At 54.7% G+C, this 21,964-nt stretch overlaps 4 protein-coding genes across 9 annotated transcripts in view; 2 read left to right on the top strand and 2 right to left on the bottom strand.

The window, feature by feature from the left end:
- HMGCL (3-hydroxy-3-methylglutaryl-CoA lyase) overlaps positions 1-3,103 on the top strand; it is a 16,314-nt gene extending 13,211 nt beyond the window's left edge. The window contains exons 8-9 of the mRNA XM_040464780.1: positions 1,037-1,162; positions 2,439-3,103. Coding sequence (XP_040320714.1) covers positions 1,037-1,162; positions 2,439-2,540 — 228 coding nt within the window. The 3' untranslated portion in view covers positions 2,541-3,103. The remainder of the gene's footprint in view (positions 1-1,036; positions 1,163-2,438) is intronic.
- On the top strand, positions 1,051-8,724 carry GALE (UDP-galactose-4-epimerase). 4 transcript variants are annotated; one of them, XM_040464755.1, is made up of 11 exons: positions 1,051-1,162; positions 5,797-5,922; positions 6,109-6,224; positions 6,309-6,422; positions 6,688-6,864; positions 7,167-7,280; positions 7,377-7,443; positions 7,545-7,630; positions 7,730-7,807; positions 8,006-8,120; positions 8,370-8,724. In XM_040464755.1, the coding sequence occupies exons 2-11, from the start codon at positions 5,802-5,804 to the stop codon at positions 8,426-8,428; spliced, it is 1,047 nt and encodes a 348-aa protein (XP_040320689.1). In that variant the 5' UTR covers positions 1,051-1,162; positions 5,797-5,801; the 3' UTR covers positions 8,429-8,724. The 4 variants fall into 4 exon arrangements, with proteins under 4 accessions (XP_040320689.1, XP_040320679.1, XP_040320706.1 ...); XM_040464745.1 differs by lacking the exon at positions 1,051-1,162 and adding an exon at positions 4,034-4,128; XM_040464772.1 differs by lacking the exon at positions 1,051-1,162 and adding an exon at positions 4,196-4,447.
- Positions 8,725-8,776: 52 nt separating this feature from the next.
- LYPLA2 (lysophospholipase 2) lies at positions 8,777-13,277 on the bottom strand. Of its 2 annotated transcripts, XM_040464794.1 has the most exons (10): positions 13,143-13,266; positions 11,582-11,685; positions 11,279-11,310; positions 11,086-11,151; positions 10,584-10,631; positions 10,423-10,493; positions 10,208-10,281; positions 10,031-10,132; positions 9,755-9,928; positions 8,777-9,667 (listed from the first exon to the last, which is right to left on the bottom strand). In XM_040464794.1, exons 1-10 carry the CDS (start codon positions 13,264-13,266, stop codon positions 9,617-9,619), a joined length of 846 nt encoding a protein of 281 aa, XP_040320728.1. In that variant the 3' UTR covers positions 8,777-9,616. The 2 variants fall into 2 exon arrangements, with proteins under 2 accessions (XP_040320728.1, XP_040320732.1); XM_040464798.1 differs by lacking the exon at positions 10,208-10,281 and having other exon boundaries at positions 13,143-13,277.
- Positions 13,278-15,412: 2,135 nt separating this feature from the next.
- On the bottom strand, positions 15,413-21,958 carry PITHD1 (PITH domain containing 1). 2 transcript variants are annotated; one of them, XM_040464811.1, is made up of 6 exons: positions 21,750-21,958; positions 21,005-21,048; positions 20,569-20,646; positions 17,927-18,031; positions 17,120-17,228; positions 15,413-16,348 (listed from the first exon to the last, which is right to left on the bottom strand). In XM_040464811.1, exons 1-6 carry the CDS (start codon positions 21,945-21,947, stop codon positions 16,247-16,249), a joined length of 636 nt encoding a protein of 211 aa, XP_040320745.1. In that variant the 5' UTR covers positions 21,948-21,958; the 3' UTR covers positions 15,413-16,246. The 2 variants fall into 2 exon arrangements, with proteins under 2 accessions (XP_040320745.1, XP_040320754.1); XM_040464820.1 differs by lacking the exon at positions 20,569-20,646.
- Positions 21,959-21,964: the final 6 nt, after the last annotated feature.

Genomic DNA, 21,964 nt, shown 5'->3' with positions numbered 1-21,964 from the left:
GAGGCTCGGAGGCTGTGAAGAGGTGAGCAGTTGAAAAGGGAAGTGAAAAGCTGACTAGGCAGCCCTCCACTGTAAGGCTGAGGCGGGGTTCAGGGAGGACGCGTGCGCTGGCCTGGGGAGTGTGCACAGGGCTGTCGGGGAGCACACGAGGAGACTGGAAGTAAGGGTAGGCAAAGGTCACTCTGCTGGAGCCTTGCGTGCTGTTCCCTGAAGATTGAACCGAGGCCTCAGGCTGGGTTTCCCTTGAGGTTTGCTTCTTGTGGGCTGGCCCAGAAGGATTCCCTGGACTGGCCAGCCCTAGAAGGAGAGTTCTGAGTGCCTGACTGCAAGCTACCTTGCCTTCACATTGGTCAAGGTCTGACCTATTTCTTTATGTTAGCTAAAGCAATCCTGGGCCATCTTTGGGTGTTTGGTTTTTGTTTTTGTTTTTTTTTTTTCCCCTTTTTTTTTCCTTTTTTTTTTTTTTCCCCCCCCCCCCCCCCTTTATCTCCTAGAAGCTCACGTCTCTAAGCCACATGACTCTGTAACTTTCTGGGTCTGTTTTCTCCACTGTGGGTATCCAGGTTAAGGTCTGGGAGGTTTGAGGAGAGAGAAAGGGGCAAGTGGGCATTACTGACTCAGGGCTGTGGGATCAGGCCTTCTGGGGCTAGAGGTCCAACTTGAAGTGAGAACAGCCTTGGGCAGGGAAGGAGGGGTGGATAAATGAATCACAGTAAACAGGGGTCTGAAATCTCAGCAGTGGGAGGTACTTCCTTTAGGTCTGTGTCCAGGAAGAGCATGAGACCTTTCAGGGTGAGGAGTCCAGCATGAAAGGAACCAGGGATGATACCCCTGGTAGAGGAAACAGTGTCCACAAAAAAGATTCATACTGTTCCATGAACTAGGAGGAGGAACAGTAACAGAATTTTTAGCCAAAGGAAAGAATAACTCTCAGTGGAATTTCAGCCAGCAGTTGATTGGGAGGTTTGCAAAGACTGGCTTTGTAGGGCCCTGGTCCCCACAATGACAGCCATGTTTCAACCCCTTGTGTTTCCAGATGGGAGTGAGTGTTGTGGACGCCTCCGTGGCAGGACTTGGAGGCTGTCCTTATGCACAGGGGGCATCAGGAAACTTGGCCACTGAGGACCTTGTCTACATGCTGTCTGGCTTGGGCATTCACACGGTAAGCACGCCTGCCCCCTGGTGGTGACAACCCTGAACTGACTAGAGCTCTCCCTGAAGCCAGAGGACAGAAGCTGATAGTTTTTAGTTTTTTTTTGTTTGTTTGTTTTTCTTTTTGGGTTTTTTTTTTGGGGGGGGGGGGGGTAGGGAGGGCACTTAAGAGGGCAAGGCTTTCAGGGGGTTAGGGATGTTTTATTGTACTTTTTTTTTCCAATATAAGTTTTATTTATTTTGAGAGAGAGTGCGCATGAGCAGGGGAGGGGCAGAGAGAGAGGGACAGACAGAATCCCAAGCAGGCTCTGTGTTGTCAGCGTGGAGGCCAGTGTGGGACTTGAACCCATGAACCGTGAGATCACTACCTGAGCCAAAGCCAAGAGTCAGAAACTTAACCGACTGAGCCACCCAGGAACACCTATTGTATGTTTTTGAGGTAGCAGGGTGTGGTTGATGGAGGCCACAAGGCCAGGCTCTCAGTTGGACAGGTCAGTTGGAGGAGGCACCAAGGTGTAGGGAAAGGGCCCTGAAAGGAGTCACATCCATTACCTGAGTCATTTCCCCCCAAACCTTTGTTTCACTCCGTGTAGAATGAGGGCAGAGGTAGCCAGCCCTTCCCGGGGCTCCATCAGAGTCAGTTAAGAGCCCTCAGTGGTGGGTTGGAAGCAGTACCACGTCTGAGCTTTGGGACCAGATAGAACTCGGTTTAAAACCTACTCCTGTCACTCACGGGCTGTGTGACCTGACAATTGTTTCACCTCCCTGGGCCTAAGAAATGGTGATGATAACAGCACCTGTCTCCTAGGGCTGTTAGGATTCGATGGGAAAATGGGAGAATGTGCAGCCCAGGGCTGAGAGCATAGAATGCATCAGTGAATGAGAGTTACCGTGATGAACAGAGGTTTCCAGGGTGGCCCTTTGAGCTGGTGTTTTTGTCCTAGCTCTCCGCCTGTGGTCTTTATTACTTCAATATGGAGTTTTTGACCACTGCAGGCCAGGCCGGGTGCTGGGCGCTGGAGATGGGGTACCAAACAGGACTGACCAGATTCCTGCCCTGGTGGCAGCACTAGAAACCATTTCCACATACAAGGAGAGTCACAGGGATAACCCCCGATGGCACAAGGACACAGCCTTGTGGGCAGTCGGGGTCCCACCATAAGAGGAACAAGACCCGGTCTGTCTTTACCTTTACTTTCTCAATATCAGCTTTCTGTCCAGTCTGTTTTCCTGGGTGTTGGAAGGCAGGTCATGACTTAGTGCATCGTCTCACTTGTTTCTCCAAGGGTGTGAACCTCCAGAAGCTCCTGGAAGCTGGGGCCTTTATCTGCCAAGCCTTGAACAGGAAAACCTGCTCCAAAGTGGCTCAGGCTGCCTGTAAACTCTGAGCCATTTTGCTGCCTCAAGCGCTGGGGACAATGTGGGAAAGAGGGGCACACGTGAATGATTCGGACAGGGCACATGGAAATGGGAATGAAATTCACAGGAGCAGGCACCTCCGGGGGGGGGGGGTCTGCACATAGGGCTCCTGCAGAAGGGAGGCAGGAGGGCAGGCGCGGCTTGGCCGCAGGCCTCCTTGCCGACCCCGGGGTGAGGGATGAGCCCTGGGGGGTTTTAGGTCCCCTGCCCCCTTAACCCCCCCCCGGACCCCCCCCCCCAGGAGCTGAATGCCTGGGGGTCCCCTGGAACCCATTCCCTGGTGCTCCGGCCTCATCTCTGGGTGAAATCTGTCAGCTAGCTACACTACACAGCTTGACCCTGTCATGGCCTTGGGGCCATCGCTGACTCTGTAGAGCAAAGGGGCGTGGAGTTTTTCCCCAAGCCGGCAGAGGGGGCGAGGGCTGAGCTTCTCTGGTGGCCACTGCCAACTCTGGCATCTCTGGAAAATCTCCACTCTGAGCATGATTTTCGAAAAGCGCTTATGTAATTAAAGGTTTAATGACACAAAGCATTCGGGCATTCCGTCGTGCAGATGTGTGTACGAATGGGGGAGACTGGTGGGGAATAAACCACCTTTACAACATGGCATCCTGAGAGGAAAATGGAGACTTTGAGCTGGTTTACTGGCCTCTGGGTTTCCTCCGTTTCCCCACCCGGGCCCCAAATTCATAATGACTGGAAATCAGTGGCTTTGGGCTCGTTCAGGTCTGGCCAGAAACCCGCGGAGAGGTAGTTTCTGAGGCTCTTGGCCCTGAGAGCCGGGAGGCGCGCCTTGGGCTCCAGCTCCGGCGCTACCGTCGTCAGTCGTCCTTGCTGGACTCCAGGCCCAGGGCATTCCGGGCTGGGCACGGCTTGTTTGCTCGGGTCGTCAGGACTTCTACGCACAGTGCCCCAGCCCTGCCCCTACTTTCAGCAGAAGCACGACACCGTCTTCTAGCCCACTGTGGCAGGCACGGTGCGGACGGACCGTCCCCAGTGGTCCGTGCGGGTGCTGAGCGCAGCGAGCACTGCGGCGTCCGCCCGAGCTTCCGATTGCCCTCCAGCTCTCTGGGTGGGTCTCGAACCAGACTTCCCAGAGCCCGCGGCCTCTGGGCGGCCGCCCCTTAGGGCCTGGGCTGCACTCCGTCGCTGGTTTCCCGCTAGGCTGGCTCGGAAGAACAGGCGGGGCACGTGCAGAGAGGCTGGCGAACGGGCGGTGAGCGGGGTGGGGGTGGTGGGAAGGGGGGGTGCCCCGCCTTCGGCCTGTGGCTCCCGCCGCGGAACAGCCGCCGGGCACCCGGAGCCGAGCTCCCCGGGCCAGGCCGCGCCTCCCCTCCGCCTTCCGACACCGGACCGGACCGCGCCGCGCAGGCGCCTAGATGTCGCGGCGCCCCTGGGCCTCCCGGCGCCCCGTAGTGCGCACTCCCCGGTGACACGTTTCCTTGGGGGCGTGGAGGGGGCGGGACCAGGTGGGCCGTCTGCTCTTAAAGGGACCCGGGCGCGGAGCGCGGGAGGCGGCGCCGCTGGAAGCAGCGCGGGGCGCGAGGTTCCGAACAGGTTCGCAAGGCGAATGCCGGTGGGGGGGGGAGGGCTAGAGGGCTCGCGAGGGGCCGGGTGGCCTGCGGGGAGCGAGGGTTGGTTTCAGGGGTCCGGGCCGCGTTCCGGGCAGAGCCCCGCTAGGGCGGGCTCGCCCGTGCCTGTGCCGCTCCCAGCTCCCGCCGCCTTGGCCGGGGCGGCCCGACTTCATTCATTCCCGACCCGGGAGCTCCGAGCTCGGCCCCCTCGGAGCCACGGCCCACATCCCAGCCCGACGCCCATCGCCTCCTCCCCTCCATTTTGCAGACTGGGAAAACCGAGGAGGCGACATCCGACCGAGGTCACTCCGTCGGTCCGGGGCGAGTTCGACCTCACCACCCTTCCTGCCTCCCGGGGCCCCTCCGCGACCACTTTTCGGGCTTCCGCGAGGCGGGGTGGGGGCGGGGGCGGTCTTGGCGTCGGGAGCAGAGTCCAGCGGGAAGCCATGGGGGGAAGGGTGAAGTGCGAGGTTGGCTGGCTGTGAACCTGGAGATCCGGATTCTAGGGCGGCTATAGTAGCTGTGTGTCCTCAGGCAAATTACTTGACCTCTCTGACCTTAGTATCCTTCTCGGTAAAGTGCCAGCACTAACACTTGCCTCATTAGGATGTTGGGGGAACACAGGGAGAAAAATGCAGAAGTGCCCGGTAGGAGCCCGCCACTCAGCAGGAGCAGTCAAGTGGGTGGGAGTGAATAAGCCCAGAGGGGGACTGAGGCAGCCAGGAGGAAGGCGGCTGCGGGCCAGGCCACACCGAATGAAAGGCCTCAGTGTCTGGGGTTCCCTACCCACTCCCCCTCTCTGCCCACAGAGTTTGTTCAGGGCGGAGGTGCACACCTGGCGGTGGAGTCGGGACCAGGGCCACGTCTACAGCGCCCGGCTCGGTGCCGCCTAAAGTTGGGTGGCATCCTTAGCTCCAAGCGGGCAGTGACCCAGCTGGCCCTGGCATGCATTGGTAGAGGCTGAGCCAGCCTGACTGACCTGGGGCGGGTGGGGCCCACTCCGGGACTGTGGTGCTGCAGCCCCAGAGTCGGGCTCCAGTGGGCCTGGCAAAGGACCCCACCCTGTGGCCAGTTGGTATATTTCCTGCTTCCTCCCAGCTGACTCTTGTGGGAGTCAGGGGAGCTTCCTGGAGCGGGAGGTATTAATCACTGGGCCACTTTACACCTAGTGATGGCAGAGAGACTGGGAAGGCCTGAATTTGAGCAGACAGAACCTCTTCCTGGGCTCTTGGGAGTCCCAGTGCTGCTGGCTGTGTGTCCTTCGGGCCAGGACTGTCTAGTCCCCAGACACCTTGGGGGTCTTAGGTTTCATCTTCTCAATCACCGGTAAATTGGGACCAGGATTGTGGTGCCCGTGCATCAGTCTCCCCACCTGTGCCACATTGTGGGCGTTTCAAATCACTCACGTAAGCCTCACAAGATTGCATCATGTTTGTAGTTATAAACTCCATTTTCTAAAGATGGAAACTGAGGCAGAGAGGAGAAGTGATTTCCAAGGCCTGAGGCCAGAAAGAGATGATGTCCAGACCCGGACCAGGGCTGATTCCAGATCCACCCTATTAGCTGAGACACACTACTGCCTCCCTCGGACGTTAGGCGGGGGCCCTGAGTGGGCCATCTCGACCACCTCTGACACTGTGTTCTGCGCCAGGTGCGATGGCAGAGAAGGTGCTGGTGACAGGCGGCGCTGGCTACATCGGCAGCCACACGGTGCTGGAACTGCTGGAGGCCGGCTATTTGCCTGTGGTCATTGACAATTTCCATAATGCCATCCGTGGTGAGCACAGGGGTGGGGGGCTAGGGCTTTGGGCGGGGACGGAAGGAAAACCTTTTGTTCTACCTCCACCTACTAGGGGTGTGTGTGTGTGTGTGTGTGTGTGTGCGTGTGTGCGTGCATGCGCGCTAGTCCCTTGGGAACCCAGGACCCGTCTTCTCCTTTGACGGTCTCCATGTGTCCAACCAGGAAGGGGCCCCATGCCTGAGAGCCTACAGCGGGTTCAGGAGCTGACAGGCCGCTCTGTGGAGTTTGAGGAGATGGACATCTTGGACCAGGCAGCCCTACAGCGTCTCTTCAAGAAGGTCAGTGCTTGACAGGCAGGCAGGGGGCCCTGCCAAGGGCCAGGGCCTGTAAAGCCACCTCTGACCCTGGCTTTGCACCTGCAGCATCACTTTATGGCAGTCATCCACTTTGCGGGTCTCAAGGCCGTGGGAGAGTCCGTGCAGAAGCCTCTGGATTATTACAGAGTTAACCTGACAGGAACCATTCAGCTTCTGGAGGTGAGACGTGTGGCAAGGACACAGACACCGGGAGGCCCCGGCCAGGCAGGCCACGCCAGACACGGTAGATGAGGGCGTGGGGGGCAGAGTCAGGCAGGGCCCAAGCTGTACCACCTTGGACACGTGTCTGTTTTGACTTCTCCGCCTCAGTCTCCCCATCTATAAATGGGAGTGCCCGAACCTCAGCCCCTCTCACCTATAAAGGAGTAAGGGGGTGGGACTAAGTGCAGGGCAGAGGCCACTGACGCCTCTCCTCCGTGACCAGATCATGAGGGCCCACGGGGTGAAGAACCTGGTGTTCAGCAGCTCGGCTACCGTGTACGGGAATCCCCAGTACCTGCCCCTGGATGAGGCCCACCCCACAGGTGGCTGTACCAACCCCTATGGCAAGTCCAAGTTCTTCATCGAGGAAATGATCCGGGACCTGTGCCGGGCAGACAAGGTGAGGGTACCCCCTCCCCGCCCCAACACACACACACACACACACACTCACACACACGCACGCTTGACCCAGCCCTGGCTCCACTCATGGACTCAAGGTCTCCCGTGAACACCCCCAGCTAGGACTCGGGAAGCTGCAGCGGTTTGCCCAAAGTCCCAGCACGGAGTGGGTGGGCCTGACCCCCTGCTGCTTTCCGGGGATAGAGACTAGGCCTGGGGGCGGGGGAAGCAGCTAAAGAGCTCTGGATTCGGCTTGGGCACAGCATGCGCCTCCTTCCCCATCATCTGACCTGTGTCCCACAGACCTGGAACGCAGTGCTGCTGCGGTATTTCAACCCCATAGGCGCCCATGCCTCGGGCTGCATCGGTGAAGATCCCCAAGGCATCCCCAACAACCTCATGCCCTACGTCTCCCAGGTAAGGGAGAAGGGGAAGGTCAGGGGGTGGCCATAGGATTGAAGGGTACGACTGGTGCCAAAGGCCTGGAAAGAGCTGACCTGACCTCCACCCCAGGTGGCAATTGGGCGACGGGAGGCACTGAATGTCTTTGGCAATGACTATGACACAGAGGATGGCACAGGTGAGCCCAGGACCAGGAGGATCCAGGAGGGGGAGCCAGGGGGAGAGGGAGGTCCGACAGAGACTACACTTAACCCCCACACCCAACCACCTCCTCTGCAGGTGTCCGGGATTACATCCATGTCGTGGATCTGGCCAAGGGCCACATCGCAGCCTTGAGGAAGCTGAAGGAGCAGTGTGGCTGTCGGGTAGGGAGAAAAGGGAGAAGCGAATTTGGTGAGGGAGATGGGGTCCAGAGGGGTAGTTGGTCCACCCCCCTCCATAACCCGTTTTCCTCTCCTGGGCAGATCTATAACCTGGGCACGGGCACGGGCTACTCGGTGCTACAGATGGTCCAGGCCATGGAAAAGGCTTCCGGGCAGAAGGTAGGCCGGAACGTCACAGTGAGCCGGGCCCTTCCCGCTAGCCTCCCTGACGGGGATCCCAGCGCCGCCCGGTTCCACCACCTGCCTTAGTGCTGTTAGCGCAGGGCGCCTGCACCTGCATTTCTGAGCCTGGTCGGCAGCGGGGCGGGAGACCCCAGGGCCGGCTCAGCCAATCTCCCGCTGTCCCTTCTCTTGCAGATCCCGTACAAGGTGGTGGCACGGCGGGAAGGCGACGTGGCTGCCTGTTATGCCAACCCCAGCCTGGCCCTCAAGGAGCTGGGCTGGACGGCAGCCTTAGGGCTGGACAGGATGTGTGAGTTTTAGCCCTAAGCCCTGACCCTGGGTGCTGGCCTGACCCCCGAGGCCAGGAAGGCAGGCCTGGCCAGGCCCCGGAGGCCTATGGGACGAGGACAGGTCAGGGATGGTGGGGACAGGGGCTCGACCGGCTCGGGGGCTGGGAAGGGGCTGACTGGGTCTGGGCATGCCCACCCTGGGCTGCCTGAGGTGGCGGGAACCCCGCATTCCGACGTGGACCCTGACCCCACACCTCCCCCCATCACAGGTGAAGATCTGTGGCGCTGGCAGAAGCAGAATCCTTCCGGCTTTGGGGCGCAGGCCTGAGACCTTCTCCTGCCACTCACCACCGAAGGAAAGAAACACCTGCTTGTTCTCCAGCCTCCGGTGGGAACCCAGGGGCCTCAGCCTCCCCTACCTCAAACCCCAGATGGGCCTGCTCAGCCCACCAGGCGGGGGGCCAAGGGTTCCACTGACCAGGAGTTGGGGGTCTCTCTTTTCCACGAACCCATCAGGACCACCAGAAGCAAACGTGGGAACGAGGGCCCTGACACAGGAACTAATTTATACTGCTCTGAAAGAGATTTCTAAAGTATTTAAAATAAAAGTTTTCTAACACTGGGGCAGATTCTTGCACATGATCACTCTCCACCCCTCGGACAGAATCATCCAGCCTGAGAGTTGAAGCAATTTAATTTTATCGGAATCCAGGATACAACAAGAAAAACACCCAAAACCACATGGAGACAGAAGACGAGACACAACTCCCCCACCTCCCCCCCTGGCCCTAGAGTGGGGACAACGTGGGAGTGGGACAGCGGGGGGAGACTTTGAGCCTCAGTCCAGCCCTGCAGGCTCCAGGCCTACGGGGGGGAACAGGGCCATGGGGGGGGGGGGGCCCGGGCGGGGCAGGGCCCAGCCCCCACGTTTCAGGGGCCTAAGGGAAGGCCCCCCTCAAAGGACTCTGCCCCCTCACCAACACCCCTGCCCAGGGGCAGGCAGCCCACAGCAGCACGGGGGCCGGGCCATGGACACATTCATGATTGAGAAGCAGCTGGAGAGAAGGAGGAGAGACACGATTATCTGGGCAGAGTCACTTGGGGGGGGGCGGGGTGGAGTGGTAGGTGGGGCCCGGGAGGGCCCCATGGGCCAAACCCTGAGGTCACAGGAGGGGGCCCAAAGCGGGGCTAGTGAGTGAGGTCCTGAGTGAGTGGGTCAGCGGCCGGGCCCCTTTCTCCCGCTGCCTACAGCCCCTCCAATACTGCTGCCAGGGGGGGCCCACCTCCGGGGAAATGGGAGAAGAGGGTGGCCCACCCCTGCTGCAGACAGCCAGGTGGCTGAGGCCAGGAAGGCAGGCCTGGCCAGGCCTGGGCCCGCCTGCCCCAGAGGCCTATGGGAAGAGGACGGGTCAGGGATGGTGGGGACAGGGGCTCGACCGGCTCAGATCCGAGATGGCGCCGCGCGTGCTGCGTCCCCCAGGAGCTGGTGTCCTGCGCTGGGGGCCAGCGACTCTGGTTAGACAGGAGGCAGCAGCTTCTCAAGAAACTCCTTCACGGCTGCCATCTCCTGGGGGTGAGGAGGGATCGTGAGGGGCTCCCAGCCGGAGGGAGGAGGGAGGAGGGGTGGGGTGGGAAGTGGTCCCCCATCACCTACCTGAGGGCAGGAGCTGTGCATGACACCTGGGTACGTCTTGAACTGGACCCTGGCAGGTGTGACGACGGACCGAAGCTTCTCGGCCGTCAGGGCCCCAAACCGTACTGGAACCATGGGGTCCAGCTCCCCGTGGCACTGCAAGATGGCCAGGTCCTTGGCGCTGCCATTGGCTGCCTGTGGGCCAGACGGGGCTCTGAGGGCAAAGCCAGTGTTCGGCACGGTCCCCGAGCCGCGAGGAGACCCAAAGGCCAGGAGGGGACTCGTGGAGACACTCACCTGGGGGAAGGCCCGATGCAGAGGCAGCCAGCAGCTCAATGCCACGATGCCAGCCAGGGGGTGGGGACAGGTAAGGGCCGTGTAGAGGGACAGGGCCCCACCCTGGAGGGAGGAGAGAATGACAGGTCATGAGGGCACAGCTCTCCTACCACCCCCCACCCCTTGCTCTCCCCTCACCTGTGAAAAGCCTCCCAGGACGATTCGATTGGCAGGGATCCCATTCTTCATCTCGTGCTCAATCAAGGCCTTGACTGGGGGGGAGGGGGCATGACTGGGTGGGGGGAAAGCTGCTGGAGGGGCCCAGGGAAGGGAGCCAGATACTGCCCAGCGCTCTCCTGGGGGGCTGGGGGCGGGGGGAGGAGGGGGCTGCTGAGGAGGGACCGGGGCCTTACTGTTCTCTGCTGCCTTCTTGATGCCGGCCTCGTCCTCCGGGGCATCAGGACTCAGCCCCATTAGGTCAAACCTGAGGGAGGAGAGGCGTTGGCAGCTACTGGAAGACCCTGGCCAGCCCCCTGCAGCTCTCTCAGCAGCCATCCCTGCCCCTGCAACTCACCAGGAGGGCATCACCATCTTCATGTTGAGCGTCACAGGGATCCGGGGTCTGGGGAGGGGCGGCGAGAAGGGCCATCACGCTCAGAAGGGTGAGGGAGCCACAGCAGAGAGCCGGGAGGGGGCAGAGTGGCCCCCGGGGGGGGCCCCTCCCAGCAGGCAAGGCCTGTGTTTAAGGTGTTGCCAGGCAACCTGCCACGTGGGGCCGGAGGCTGGGGTTGGGGCATCAGCAGACAAGCAGAGCCCGACACACTGCGTGACGGGGTTCCAGCTCGGTCGGTGAGTACTTGGGGAAGGGGCACAGGAGGCCCCTGGGTCTAGGAGGCCTTAGGGCTGGGGGCTGGGGCCGCGGGCTCCACGGGAGTGAAGGCTGAAAATGGCACTTCCGACTGCCCTGGGCCCGGGGCCCAGGGCGCAGCTGGCAGGAGAGAACAGGCCTGGGACCACAGGACCACCCCCCAGCTTATCTCCATCCTCAGCCCCTCCCTTGCTAGGGTGACACTCACGCATGGGGACAGATGTACTTGACGTGAGGGAGCCGGATGGTGGAGAGGGCGTCAGCCCAGCTGTGCCTGTAGGAAGGAAGGGAAAAAAGGCACCGATGTGGGGAGGGAGAAAGGAGGGCACGGGCCTCTCTAATCCTGCCCACCGGGCCCTTCCCCACCTGCCCAAAGAACACCCCCTCTCCAGCTCACTTACCCTGTGTCTCCAAGTCCGTGTAAAAAAATAACCTGGAAGAGGGTGAGACATGGGGAGGTGGAAAGAGGGCAGTCACCCCCTGCTCTCAATCCCCCTCTGTCCTCCAACTTCTGGCCACCCTCTCACCCCCGAGGGCCTGGGGGGAAGTACAGGAGCAGCCAAACAGGTTACTACCTCGCTGCCGCCTGGCTTCAGGCTGCTCCCTTCTCCGCACTGCACCTCCAGCTTTCCCACACGCCCCCTCCAGCCAGTTACCGGCAGCAGCCGGCCTGGGGGCTTCCCAGGGTGGGAGAGGACCCTTACCGCAGCCGTTTCCCGCTCAGCTCCAGACACAGTGGCAGCATCGGTGAGCAGGGGCACAGACATGGTGTTACCACACATACACTGCAGGGCTCCACGGCTGGGGCCTGTGCAAATTCGAGGGAGTGGTCAAGAGCTAGGGAGAGACTCCTGACACAGGAGAAGAGCCTCAAACCCAGGGCCCACTCAGGCCGTCAACCCCCCAAAGCACCCCGGGTTCTGTCCTGGCCACAAAGAAAAGGCAGGAAAGAAGTCTCGGGCCACAGGGGGTAGGAAGTTTGCCTCTATTCCAGGCTGAAAAGCAGAGGCGGCCACCCTAGCGTCCCCGGTTCTGGTCCACCCCTTAGCCTGAGCTTGCTGGAGAGGGGCAGAAGTAGGGCTTAGGGACCGTGCGGGAGGGGAGGGGCAGGGCATCCCCTGCTGTCGTCCCCCCACTAACTGCCCTGCTTTCCAATCATCATGCCTCTAATAGAGCCCCTGGTCCCCTCCTCCCCAACTCTCAGCCCTACTGGGAAACGAAGGGGGGGGGGGGAATGCCAGAAAAATATGCTTTCAGCCCCTACCCCCAACCACCCCACACATTTTCTCCCACCTCTCTCCCATCCAGCCCCCACCCAGCCTTCACAAGCAGTTTCCAGCTCAGCCGTTCGCAGAGCCCCAGGGGGCTGCCCAGGTCTCCAGGAGGCGCACGAACTCCCGTCCACCAGCCGTAACTGGCGCCCCACGCCCCGCTGAACGGTGCTACCTGCTGCTACTGCCCCTGAATCCAACCGGGTCCCCCGGTTTGACCATGCTCTGGGGCTCCCAAACACATGAAAGAATGTAAGGCTGGCGGGCTCCTCTCCGTCCTTAGCATCCTCCAAAGTCCCCAGAAGCTTGTGCAACGTGTCCCTAAACGCCTGCCCTTCCCAGCGGCGCCCACCCCTCCCGCCTTCCCCACTGGCTTCAACCTTCCATCTCTGACCCTGAGTGCACCTCTCCACGTGGGATCCCTCACCTCTGACCCTGGGGTCCCTCTTCCCACATGGGAGATGCACGTTTCGTCCTAAGCTGGGATTCCCTTCCCTCCTCACTGGGAGACTTCCACCTCTCACCCCAGGGTCCCCTCTCTCAAAGTAATGCCTTCCCCGCTGACCAGGGAAGGGAGCTCCCCACGGTAACAACTTCCACTCTAATCCAGGCTCTCCCACTCCCTACACTGGGATTGTCTGTTCTGACCAAGGGTCGCCCCCTTCTCACAGTGACATTTTCTACCTTGACCCAGGACCCTCTCTTGTCCACAAAGGATTGTTCTACTTTTGACCCTGTGGAGCCCCCGCCCCACAATGAGATCTTCCACTTCAACCCTAAGTCCCTCCCGTCATAGCCCGGCCGCCTTCTCTCCCCTCTCTCCCCCCAAAGTCCCCAGGACTGGCCAGCGCCTCTTCGCACCTCACTCCCCACCCCCATCCCTCACAACTGCGGTCCCCTCCCCACTCTCCGGGACCCCCGCGGTGCTCCGATCTCCCCCTCTCCCCCCCACCCCCGTGCTCTCCCTCCGCCGGCTGGCCCCGGACGAGGGTACCTCCACTCCCTGGGGGTTTCGAGACCTCTCGGGCGATTCTCCTCTTTCTCCTGCACAGACACACTCTCTTCCCCCTCGGCCGCCCCCGCCGGAACTTCCGTTCGAGTCCCGGGAACCCAGCCATCGCGCTGCCGGAAGTAGCCTGGCCAGCAGTACGGAACCCGGAAGTGGGCGTCGGCGATCCGCCAGATAGAAGCTGCCATGTTGGATACGGTGGGGCCACTCCCCGTAATGAAGCCACGGAGTTACCTGCGGAATCTAGACAGCGCGTCGGTAATCCCCGCTTGCTACCACCGCCCGTGCGCCTCCTGGAGGAAAGCTATCCGCAAGGAGAGGCATACCTCTCCTAGCAGTTTCCCACCTCCGGGTCTTCATGGGTGGCACTTCACCGTGGTCTTGGATATCCACCACTGACCTCAACGCCCTGTTTCTGGATGGAATCATACTCAGAATGATCCAGGATGTATCATACACTGGAGGGATGGAATCATACACTTAAGACAACCTTAGAGACCATCTAGTCCTCCAGTCTTACCCTAAAGATGAGGAAACTCCCACTCAGAGCGGGGAAGGAAACGGCGATCTCAGGACAACACTAATGCTGCCTCTCTGCACCTGCTTCCTGAGCTATAAAACACGGTGATAACCACTACCCTGCCTCCTTCACAGCTTTGCTGTTAGGCTCAAACGAGGTCGTGTGGAAATGCTTTATACACTGTAAAATTACAGTGTGAGGATGTAATGACCAAAAAGGACCCTGGGAAAACACAGGTTACATCAGGACAGCTGGACAGGCATTGGCAGCGTTGTCTTAGCTCTGCCCCCCACAAGCAATGCCATGCAGACGGTGCACAAAATACCATCAATGAGCTCCAGTTGTTAAGAACAAAAAAGGCTTCATGTTGTTCCCATTTTGCTCCTTGCTGCACTGATAAAGTGGAAATGGGTTCAGGGCCCACAGAAAAACTGGAAAGGGAGGCAAACTGAGTCGAAGGCCACATCCCTCAGAGAACACGTAGACACCTGCAAACAGGAGATGAGTGACACTGGTACCTCAGCAGCTTAGGACTCATTCTCCCAGCATAACCTACAGTTTTTCTTTGAACTGAAAGGACACTGTAAACCTGGGAACTCAAAGCACTTTTCCCAGGCTGAGAGGCAGTTTGGTCTTAGTGTTCAAAGGGCCACAAAGAGCCTAAAACACCAGGATTCTGAGCAGGAAATCTTTGAGTCCTGAGAAGTGCAACAAGCCGAAGACCCAGACTAGATGTCAGAAAGGAAGAAGTGCACGGAGACCACATAACTGCCCCCCACATAGGATCCCTGCTAGGTCTGCTTATGGAAGAGTAAACAATTCCTCCTATACTACACCCCCAATCGCCTGAGATCCTGGGGCCCTTCTTCACATCCTGGAACAGATTCTTCAGAGTGAAGCTTCATATTCAGAAACCCAGTCCCAGGGGCTACCTGTGATTAGATTTTAATTAGTGGAATTAATGAAGGGATAGTCTGCTCTAAGATTTCTAACTTTACTCTTCCCCCTACTCCAAATTTAAAGACATAGGCTATATTTTTATCTCCAAAATGATCCAACTGAAATAAAGAGGCTGTGGCTTACGAGTAGGTCCCTTAGTGCATCAATAATCGTGTTTGCACTCTGGGTGATTTCAGGATTCATTTTAGAAATCTTGAGGCTTGACAAAACGGTGGTGGCAGGCTTTCCGTTGGACAGGCTGGAGAAACAGTGTGGGCCAACACTTTCAGGAGAATTCTCTCAAGAGGATCAGGTTCAACACTGATTCCCATTATCCACTGTTCCTATTTTCTACACAGGAGAGAATACTGACCATCTCCGATCTCATTTTAGATATTTAAATTCTCTCCAATTGCTGTCTTAACAAAATTGAAGTCCAAGGTCTTGGGTCTGCCGTGTGCTGTTCACTCACTCTCCTTGCTCTCGTTTCTTCTGGTGAGTTCCAGAATCTGTTCTCCCTTGTCTTTGTAAATGTCACTCAAGTTACTTCCTCTCATGAGAAATGGGACATCAGTTTGTAACTTCACCTTCCTCTTTACAAAGTGTGGGTGGGTGGGTGTAGGAGTGTTTTTAGTCCACTGTATCTTTCCCGGAGAAATGATCTAGTCTTGAATATATATCACTGTGGCACTTATGATCTACCTAGTACAAAACAACAAATTTCAAGGTTCCACACAGTTCCTGTGAAGTAAAATTTTCATCAGTACTCCCAAGAAATCAAAAGAATATACAAACATGAAGTCCGGCAAAGATTTATTAGGAAGCTTATTAGTTACGGTGAATAAAAAGCCATGAACAGAAAAACTGAGATCTCCAATTTCTGGCACTGCACTTATGACACTAGTTAGAAGCTAATAAACATTAAAGATGTCCCAAGGGGAATCTTACCTAAGTCCCAACCTTATCCAACCAGGATAACTCACAAACACAGAAATGATGCCCATGCTCTCCCCAGACTGCTTACCTAGGCAGTAGAAAGACCTTCTCCTCAAGCTATTAAGCATCATCAGGACATTCCTGCTCTCCTAGCTACCATGGGACACTAGTACATGACAGACAACTCCAAGCCGGGCAACTTGACAAGAATGCTGAACGCTGACAGGAAGAAGGAGCAAGCAGGGACAAGTATTTCTAGTTGGAGACCCTCCTGATGGCTAATAGAAACGCAATGCTGAGGCTTCAGAAAGTTTACTGCAGCCCAGGAAACAGTTTCCATGTTTAAAAAAAACAAGTCACACAAAAATCCTGCCACAAAGCAACAAGACGCTTGGGATCCCATGGCCACACTGACTGGAAAGGCAGGCATCATCCAATGACTGCCAGATGCTGACCAGTCCAAGACTCAATTCCTAGGCCCTAGAGAACCACGACTGTCCCTCAGCACCCACACAACCCTCCCCGGTGGTGTGGTATCTTCCATAGGCCGGGTTTCTGCAGCAAAAGCCCCAAAGACACAGCCTGGCAGAGGCTGTGGCGCCAACTCTCTCCGGAACCCCATCTCTTTGTCCTCCCCAACAGGATGCTGCACGTCTTCACTGACACAGCGCCTCTGTGGGAGCCCTGGCCAGCCTTAGGAAATGAAGTGTGTCTGTGGGGTAACCTGATGGACCCTGTGGTCTGCTGGGTTGGCTGAGGCTTCATAATTGCAGATGGTCACCTCGTGTCGTCGAAGCTGCAAGAAAAGTGAGAGGCTGGGTCAGCTGGCCATTTCCCAGACCATACAGTGGAGTCGTCCTTACTCAGGTTCACTTCTGGAAGCCATCTCTTCCCCCTGCTGATACAATCATCCTAGGAAGACTGCAAAGACCATTATCAATGATTCACCCCATAACTTAGAAGATTCATTCCCCCACTATAATGGTGCCACCATGAGAAGAGGACCTTGTCTATCTTATCATCTTCTCTCTGGTTCCTGACACAAGAAAGGTCATCAAAAATGGTGGATAAAGAAAAGAACCTTAAAGTGAAAAAAATGAATTGGTGTCAATTGGGCTACTTCAACTCCCTTAAAAATACGGACAGCCTGGGGCGCCTGGGTGGCTCAGTCGGTTAAGCATCCGACTTCAGCTCAGGTCATGATCTCGCGGTCCGTGAGTTCGAGCCCCGTGTCAGGCTCTGTGCTGACAGCTCAGAGCCTGGAGCCTGCTTCAGATTCTGTGTCTCCCTCTCTCTGACCCTCCCCCGTTCATACTCTGTCTCCCTCTGTCTCAAAAATAAATAAACGTTAAAAAAAAAAAAAAAAAAAAAAACACGGACAGCCTGACAAAGGAGATGGACAGTGTGCAGTAACGAAACCAAGAAAAATTATAAACAGACTGGGAGCAAGCAGCGTCTCACCTGCTCTCTTTCCTTCCCCTAAAGCGCCCATATGGCAACACACAGATATACACACACATATGCATATATATATACCGGGGGGCCAGGAATTCCTGCCCCTTCTTACCTCAGTCCACTCTCCTCTTAGGCCAATATACAAGACCTTTGTGGTATCAGCTCCAAAGTTTTTTGAAATATGAATTGAAAGATGATAGACATTTGAAAAACGAGAAATTCTAGAGAATGAAAGGGATGTGGAGAGAAGACACAGGTTAGAGTTCAATGAATATCTCACCACCGGCTCAGAAACAATTCTAACTCTAACTTGTGGTAACACCCGGGCAAATGTCAGAGAACACTCTGGGCTCTTAGGTCTCATTCTTCCCTTTTGGATAAGCAATCGATTCAGTACACACTGCCTGAGCATCTGCCAGATCCTGCCCAAGGCAGTAAGAATAGAAAAATGAGTCAACGCTGCCCTGCCCTCAAGGAGCGGGAATGAGAAATGCTGTATGATCAAGCAGCGATTCTAATGCAAGTTCAGTGCCGATCTCACCGACCTTACCATTAGGAAAAAGAGAGCCAGTGAAGAGCTAAAGTGGTCATGTGTAACTCGGCCTGTTGTAAGCCCACTGTGCAAAGAGGAATTCTGAAAACATCTTTCCTAAGACCACCCTAGGAGCTCACTCAGATCTGTCAACTGCTTACAAGAGCAACAGGCCTATGGCTTGCACTGCATCTCTGCCAAAAATTGACCAAGCTGAGGATCAAGCTTCCCTCCACTGTTTTAACTAGTTTCTGATGTTAAGAAAGCAGGAGATGGTCCAAAATTAAACTGCAAGCTCAGTAAGTGCTAATGCATATATATGTTCGCTGCAAATGAACACCTGCTGTTCCTCAGAAGCCAGAGAATGGAAACAGGTTCAGTGCTTACTTTGTAGCATATTCTAATTCTCCCGTAAGATCCCGATTCAGACTAAAGGTCTGATCTGGCTCCCTGTCTGTATCATCAAAGGACATCTGTGGAATGTTTTTGTACCTGAGAAAGGAAAGGGGAGAAAAATCAAGAATGTGCATTATCATATTTTTCAGTTTTTCAAAACTGCCTATTGACTCAACTGCCTTCAGTTCTATCAAAAGAAGATCAAATTTTAGGAATGGCATTTTACTGGCATTTATACACAAATATCTTTAAACCAGCAGGAAAAGAGCTGAGAACTGCAACATAAGCCAGTGGCATCTTTGAGTGGGTTAAGATCACATGAGAAGCAATATACAAAGAGAAGGCTCAAACCAGGTCACACGCAGCAAATGCATGGAGAAAATCAGCAACTCAGCACATTCACACCAAGCTGAGGAGGTTAAACAAAACAGCTTACTCATGGGAGAAAAATAGTTTGGCAGAAACACATTAAACACAGCTAAGAGATAAGAGCAGGTAACTTAACACTCAAGCAACTTTTGTGTTCAAAATTACCCTATACATAGAGTCATCTTACAGTTCTTTAAACACATAGTATCTGCGGGTTTCCATTTTGAAAAGAGCACAAGGCTGCCAACTCACAATGGGCTTTGGAAAGTCAAGTCAAACTGCTAATGAAGAAATAAATTTTTCAAAGAAATATCTAAGAAACAGCTGTCTCCTCTATAACTCTCAGATTCTAAAGACCTGCGCCACACCCCCACCATCTCCAGAGTGTTTTATTAACACACCCACACAGAAGGGGCCTAGATATTGGCGGCAGGAAAATGCATGTAATTTAAGAAAGCAAGTGTTTGCTTCAAAGTGTTTCTAAGAATGATGCACAGAATAATAATAGTGAACATTTATGAGCAGCATTATGAGAGGCAGCATAGGACTGTAGTTAAAGTGTCTCTGGAGCCAGGCTTCCTGGGCTTAAAGCCTGGCTCTGTCACTTACCCGCTGTATAATTTTGGACAAGTGATTTAACCTCTCCGTATCTGTTTCCTCATGTATAAACTGAGGATGGCAATAGTACATATCTGATACAGTGATGAGATTAAACTGAATCACTTTTAAGATACATGTACTTAAAAATTTTTACTATGGGAAATGTCAAATTATACACAAGCAGAGAGAAAAATACAATTACTCTATCTCCATTTATCACTCAGCTTCAATAATGAACATTATGCCTATTTCCTATCACCCCCATTTTGTTTGTGCTTGATAGTTTAAAGCAATCTGAAACATTTCACTTCACTCACACGTTAGTACATATTTCTAAAAAGCAAAGACTTCTTAAAATACCACTGTTAAAAAGTGATACCACTTTACAAAAATTAACAATGCCTTAACAACATCTAACACCTAGTCTGTGTTCAAATTTCATTAAGTACCAATTTAACTTTTCCGGATGTGTCAGTGGCATGTCATAGTTGAATAGGCAATACTTTTTCTTTATTAATGGTGTATCAGATAATTACATCAATGATATCTTAGATTCGATAAAGTGTAATATAGGTAAAGTGTTTAGATGTGAGGTCTTACGTAAGTATTTGTACCTGCCCTCCCAAAACTGGGCATTTATTAAGTTCCAGACTTCTTCTAAGCTCTTTACATGTTATAGATCATTTAATTCTCTCTACAGTCTTACGAAGTTCCTACTATTACTGTTGTCATTTTACATATGAGAGCACAGAGATAAAGAGAAGGTAAGTAACGCCCCACAGTCATGGAGCTAGCAAGTGGTACAGACAGAACTGGAACCCAAGCAGTTTATTCCAGAGCCCCCTCTTAACCACAGTGCAACATGGATTTCTAGTTTTCTCAAGCCAATCCATCTCCCCAGTAAACAAGCCTCCAAAACCATCAACTCAAATGTACTGTTCCCTTAAAATGATTGCATATGTGGGTTTGCTTTCAAATTTATGTTTCTAACATTCAAAAAGTGTGAGTTTCTTAAATTTCTCATTTAAACGTTTTCAGAAGAAATTCTTTAAAATGTAAAGTTCTTCTGGTATTTGTTTCTCCAGCACTCAAAAGTTTGCCCCTTCTTTTAGGAAGGCTATGCTGGAATAAGGCAAGCTGTCAAATAGGGGGCACCAGCCCTGGTGGCAACAGATTCCTGTACCGCAAGAGGCCTACGGAACTTTGCTCGCTAAAGGGCATGCACACTCAGATGGAGTAATTCCATGTAAACAAAACACACGCAAAGATTTTTAACTGTGTGAAATAACAAGGGTAAATTTGGAAACTAACCCCAGGAGTAGAAACCATAAAGACCATTTGAGATCTGCAGCTGGGTTACTAAGGAAACTGCAAAGTCATCAACAATTGGCATTTATAGGATGCTCTCTGGATGAATGGTTGGCACAGCAAAAGCATTTTGAAAAGACACAAGCTGTTGGCCTTAGAGACACTTAATCTAAAAAAGTCGTTAATTCAGGAAGAGATAAGTGTATTCTGATGCAGAACAAGATCAAGATTTTTAAGAGGGGGAGGAGGGGATATTTAACCCAGTAGAAAACAAAAAAAAAAAGGGGATCATTCTGGAATAAAGTGCTACCAGAGAAAAGAGAACTCCGAGGCTTCTTGAAGGCCTTGCCACTTACAGTCTCATCTCAGAGGGGTGTGAGTCATCGTCCTCTCCCATTATAATGATGCCTTTGAGCTTGACATTGCCTGTAAATCTGCCAGGATGCAAAAGAAGTTGTCAACCTGGGTCTGAACTTCTGCTTAGCTGCGTGACCCCAGGCAAGACCCTTCCCCTTCCTGGGTTTCAGGTGACTCATGTGTCAAACTTGTACCAGAAAATTTCTAAGATCCTGTCTGCCTCTGGCATCCTGCAATTCTAAGAAATTTACCACGGCTTCTCAGTTATCTTTCAACCGAAACATCTTTACGCTTTCCTCCTCAAACCCACCACACTGTAATCTCCCCCATTTCTAGAAACAGATGTGTGCTCTTGACACAACCAGTGAGTGAATCCTGATAAGGATTCTGGGTACAGCCTATCTAGCCTGAGGCAAACACCAAGGAGGTACTTACGGAATATTAAACAGAAGCTCTTCATCTGCATCACTTTCAACAAACTGGAGGGGATGGGGAGTGGGGAGGAGAAAGCAACAAATATTTGCTGAGAGCCTACAATTTTAGGCATCTTCCACCCTGTTCTACAACTGGGAGTGCAACGCAAATAAATAGTCGACCTCCCTCGGTTTTTCAGCACTCACTACCTTGATGCTAACAAGTGTCTACAGGCCATCCTCTCAGAGGGTTCTTAAATGGGGAGCCCATGAATGAACCTCCAGGCTCGACGAGGCTGAAACTGTGTGCAAAAGTATGTGCCTATGGGGTCCACAGCTTTTAAATGGCTCTGTGACCCCACAACGGTAAATGCTCTAGATAGGATAACACGCTTCATCTGCCTACGCTGTCTCTGGTCTTCATCAGGTGATATGATCAGGCAGCCACTGGGACTGGTAGTCAAACAGTAGAGAAAACGCCCTACAGCCATCCTCCCGAAAGCCCTGGAAGAGAATGTCGGCTTCGCAAAGCCAAAGCGCCCCTCTCCCTCTCCGGGCCTCAGTTCCTCTACCTGCAAAATGCGGAGACTCGACGCTGTTTCCCTCCCCAGGGGCGGGCAGGTGACAGGCACGGGAAAGCGCTTGGCAAGCGGGCTGTCGTTATTTTTAACAGCAGGACTGAGGCCGACAGAGCAGTCGGGAGGCCTGAGGCCCCGCGCGGGTCCCCGCCTCGCCCGCCCGCCCGCCCCAGGCCCCGAAAGGCCCACCTTGGAGCGGTCGGTCCGCTCCTCCCACGGCTTGAAGACGCCGCGGCCGCTGCCCTCGCGACTCTCGTTGAGGCACTGCAGCCGCTCCAGGTCGATGCGCAGGTACAGGCCGTAGGCCAGGCCGCGCTGTTCGGGCGGCTCCTCCCGCTCGGCGGCGCAGCGACAGCCGCCCCCGCCGTGGCTGTGGCCGTGCGACATGGCGACGCCGCCGTCCG

Source organism: Herpailurus yagouaroundi, unplaced genomic scaffold, assembly GCF_014898765.1.
Source record: "Herpailurus yagouaroundi ecotype Mexico unplaced genomic scaffold, PumYag 77, whole genome shotgun sequence".
Classification (NCBI taxonomy): Eukaryota; Metazoa; Chordata; class Mammalia; order Carnivora; family Felidae; genus Herpailurus; species Herpailurus yagouaroundi.
The sequence above is the reverse complement of the archived record's forward strand: the minus strand, read 5'-3'. Positions and strand labels throughout refer to the sequence as shown.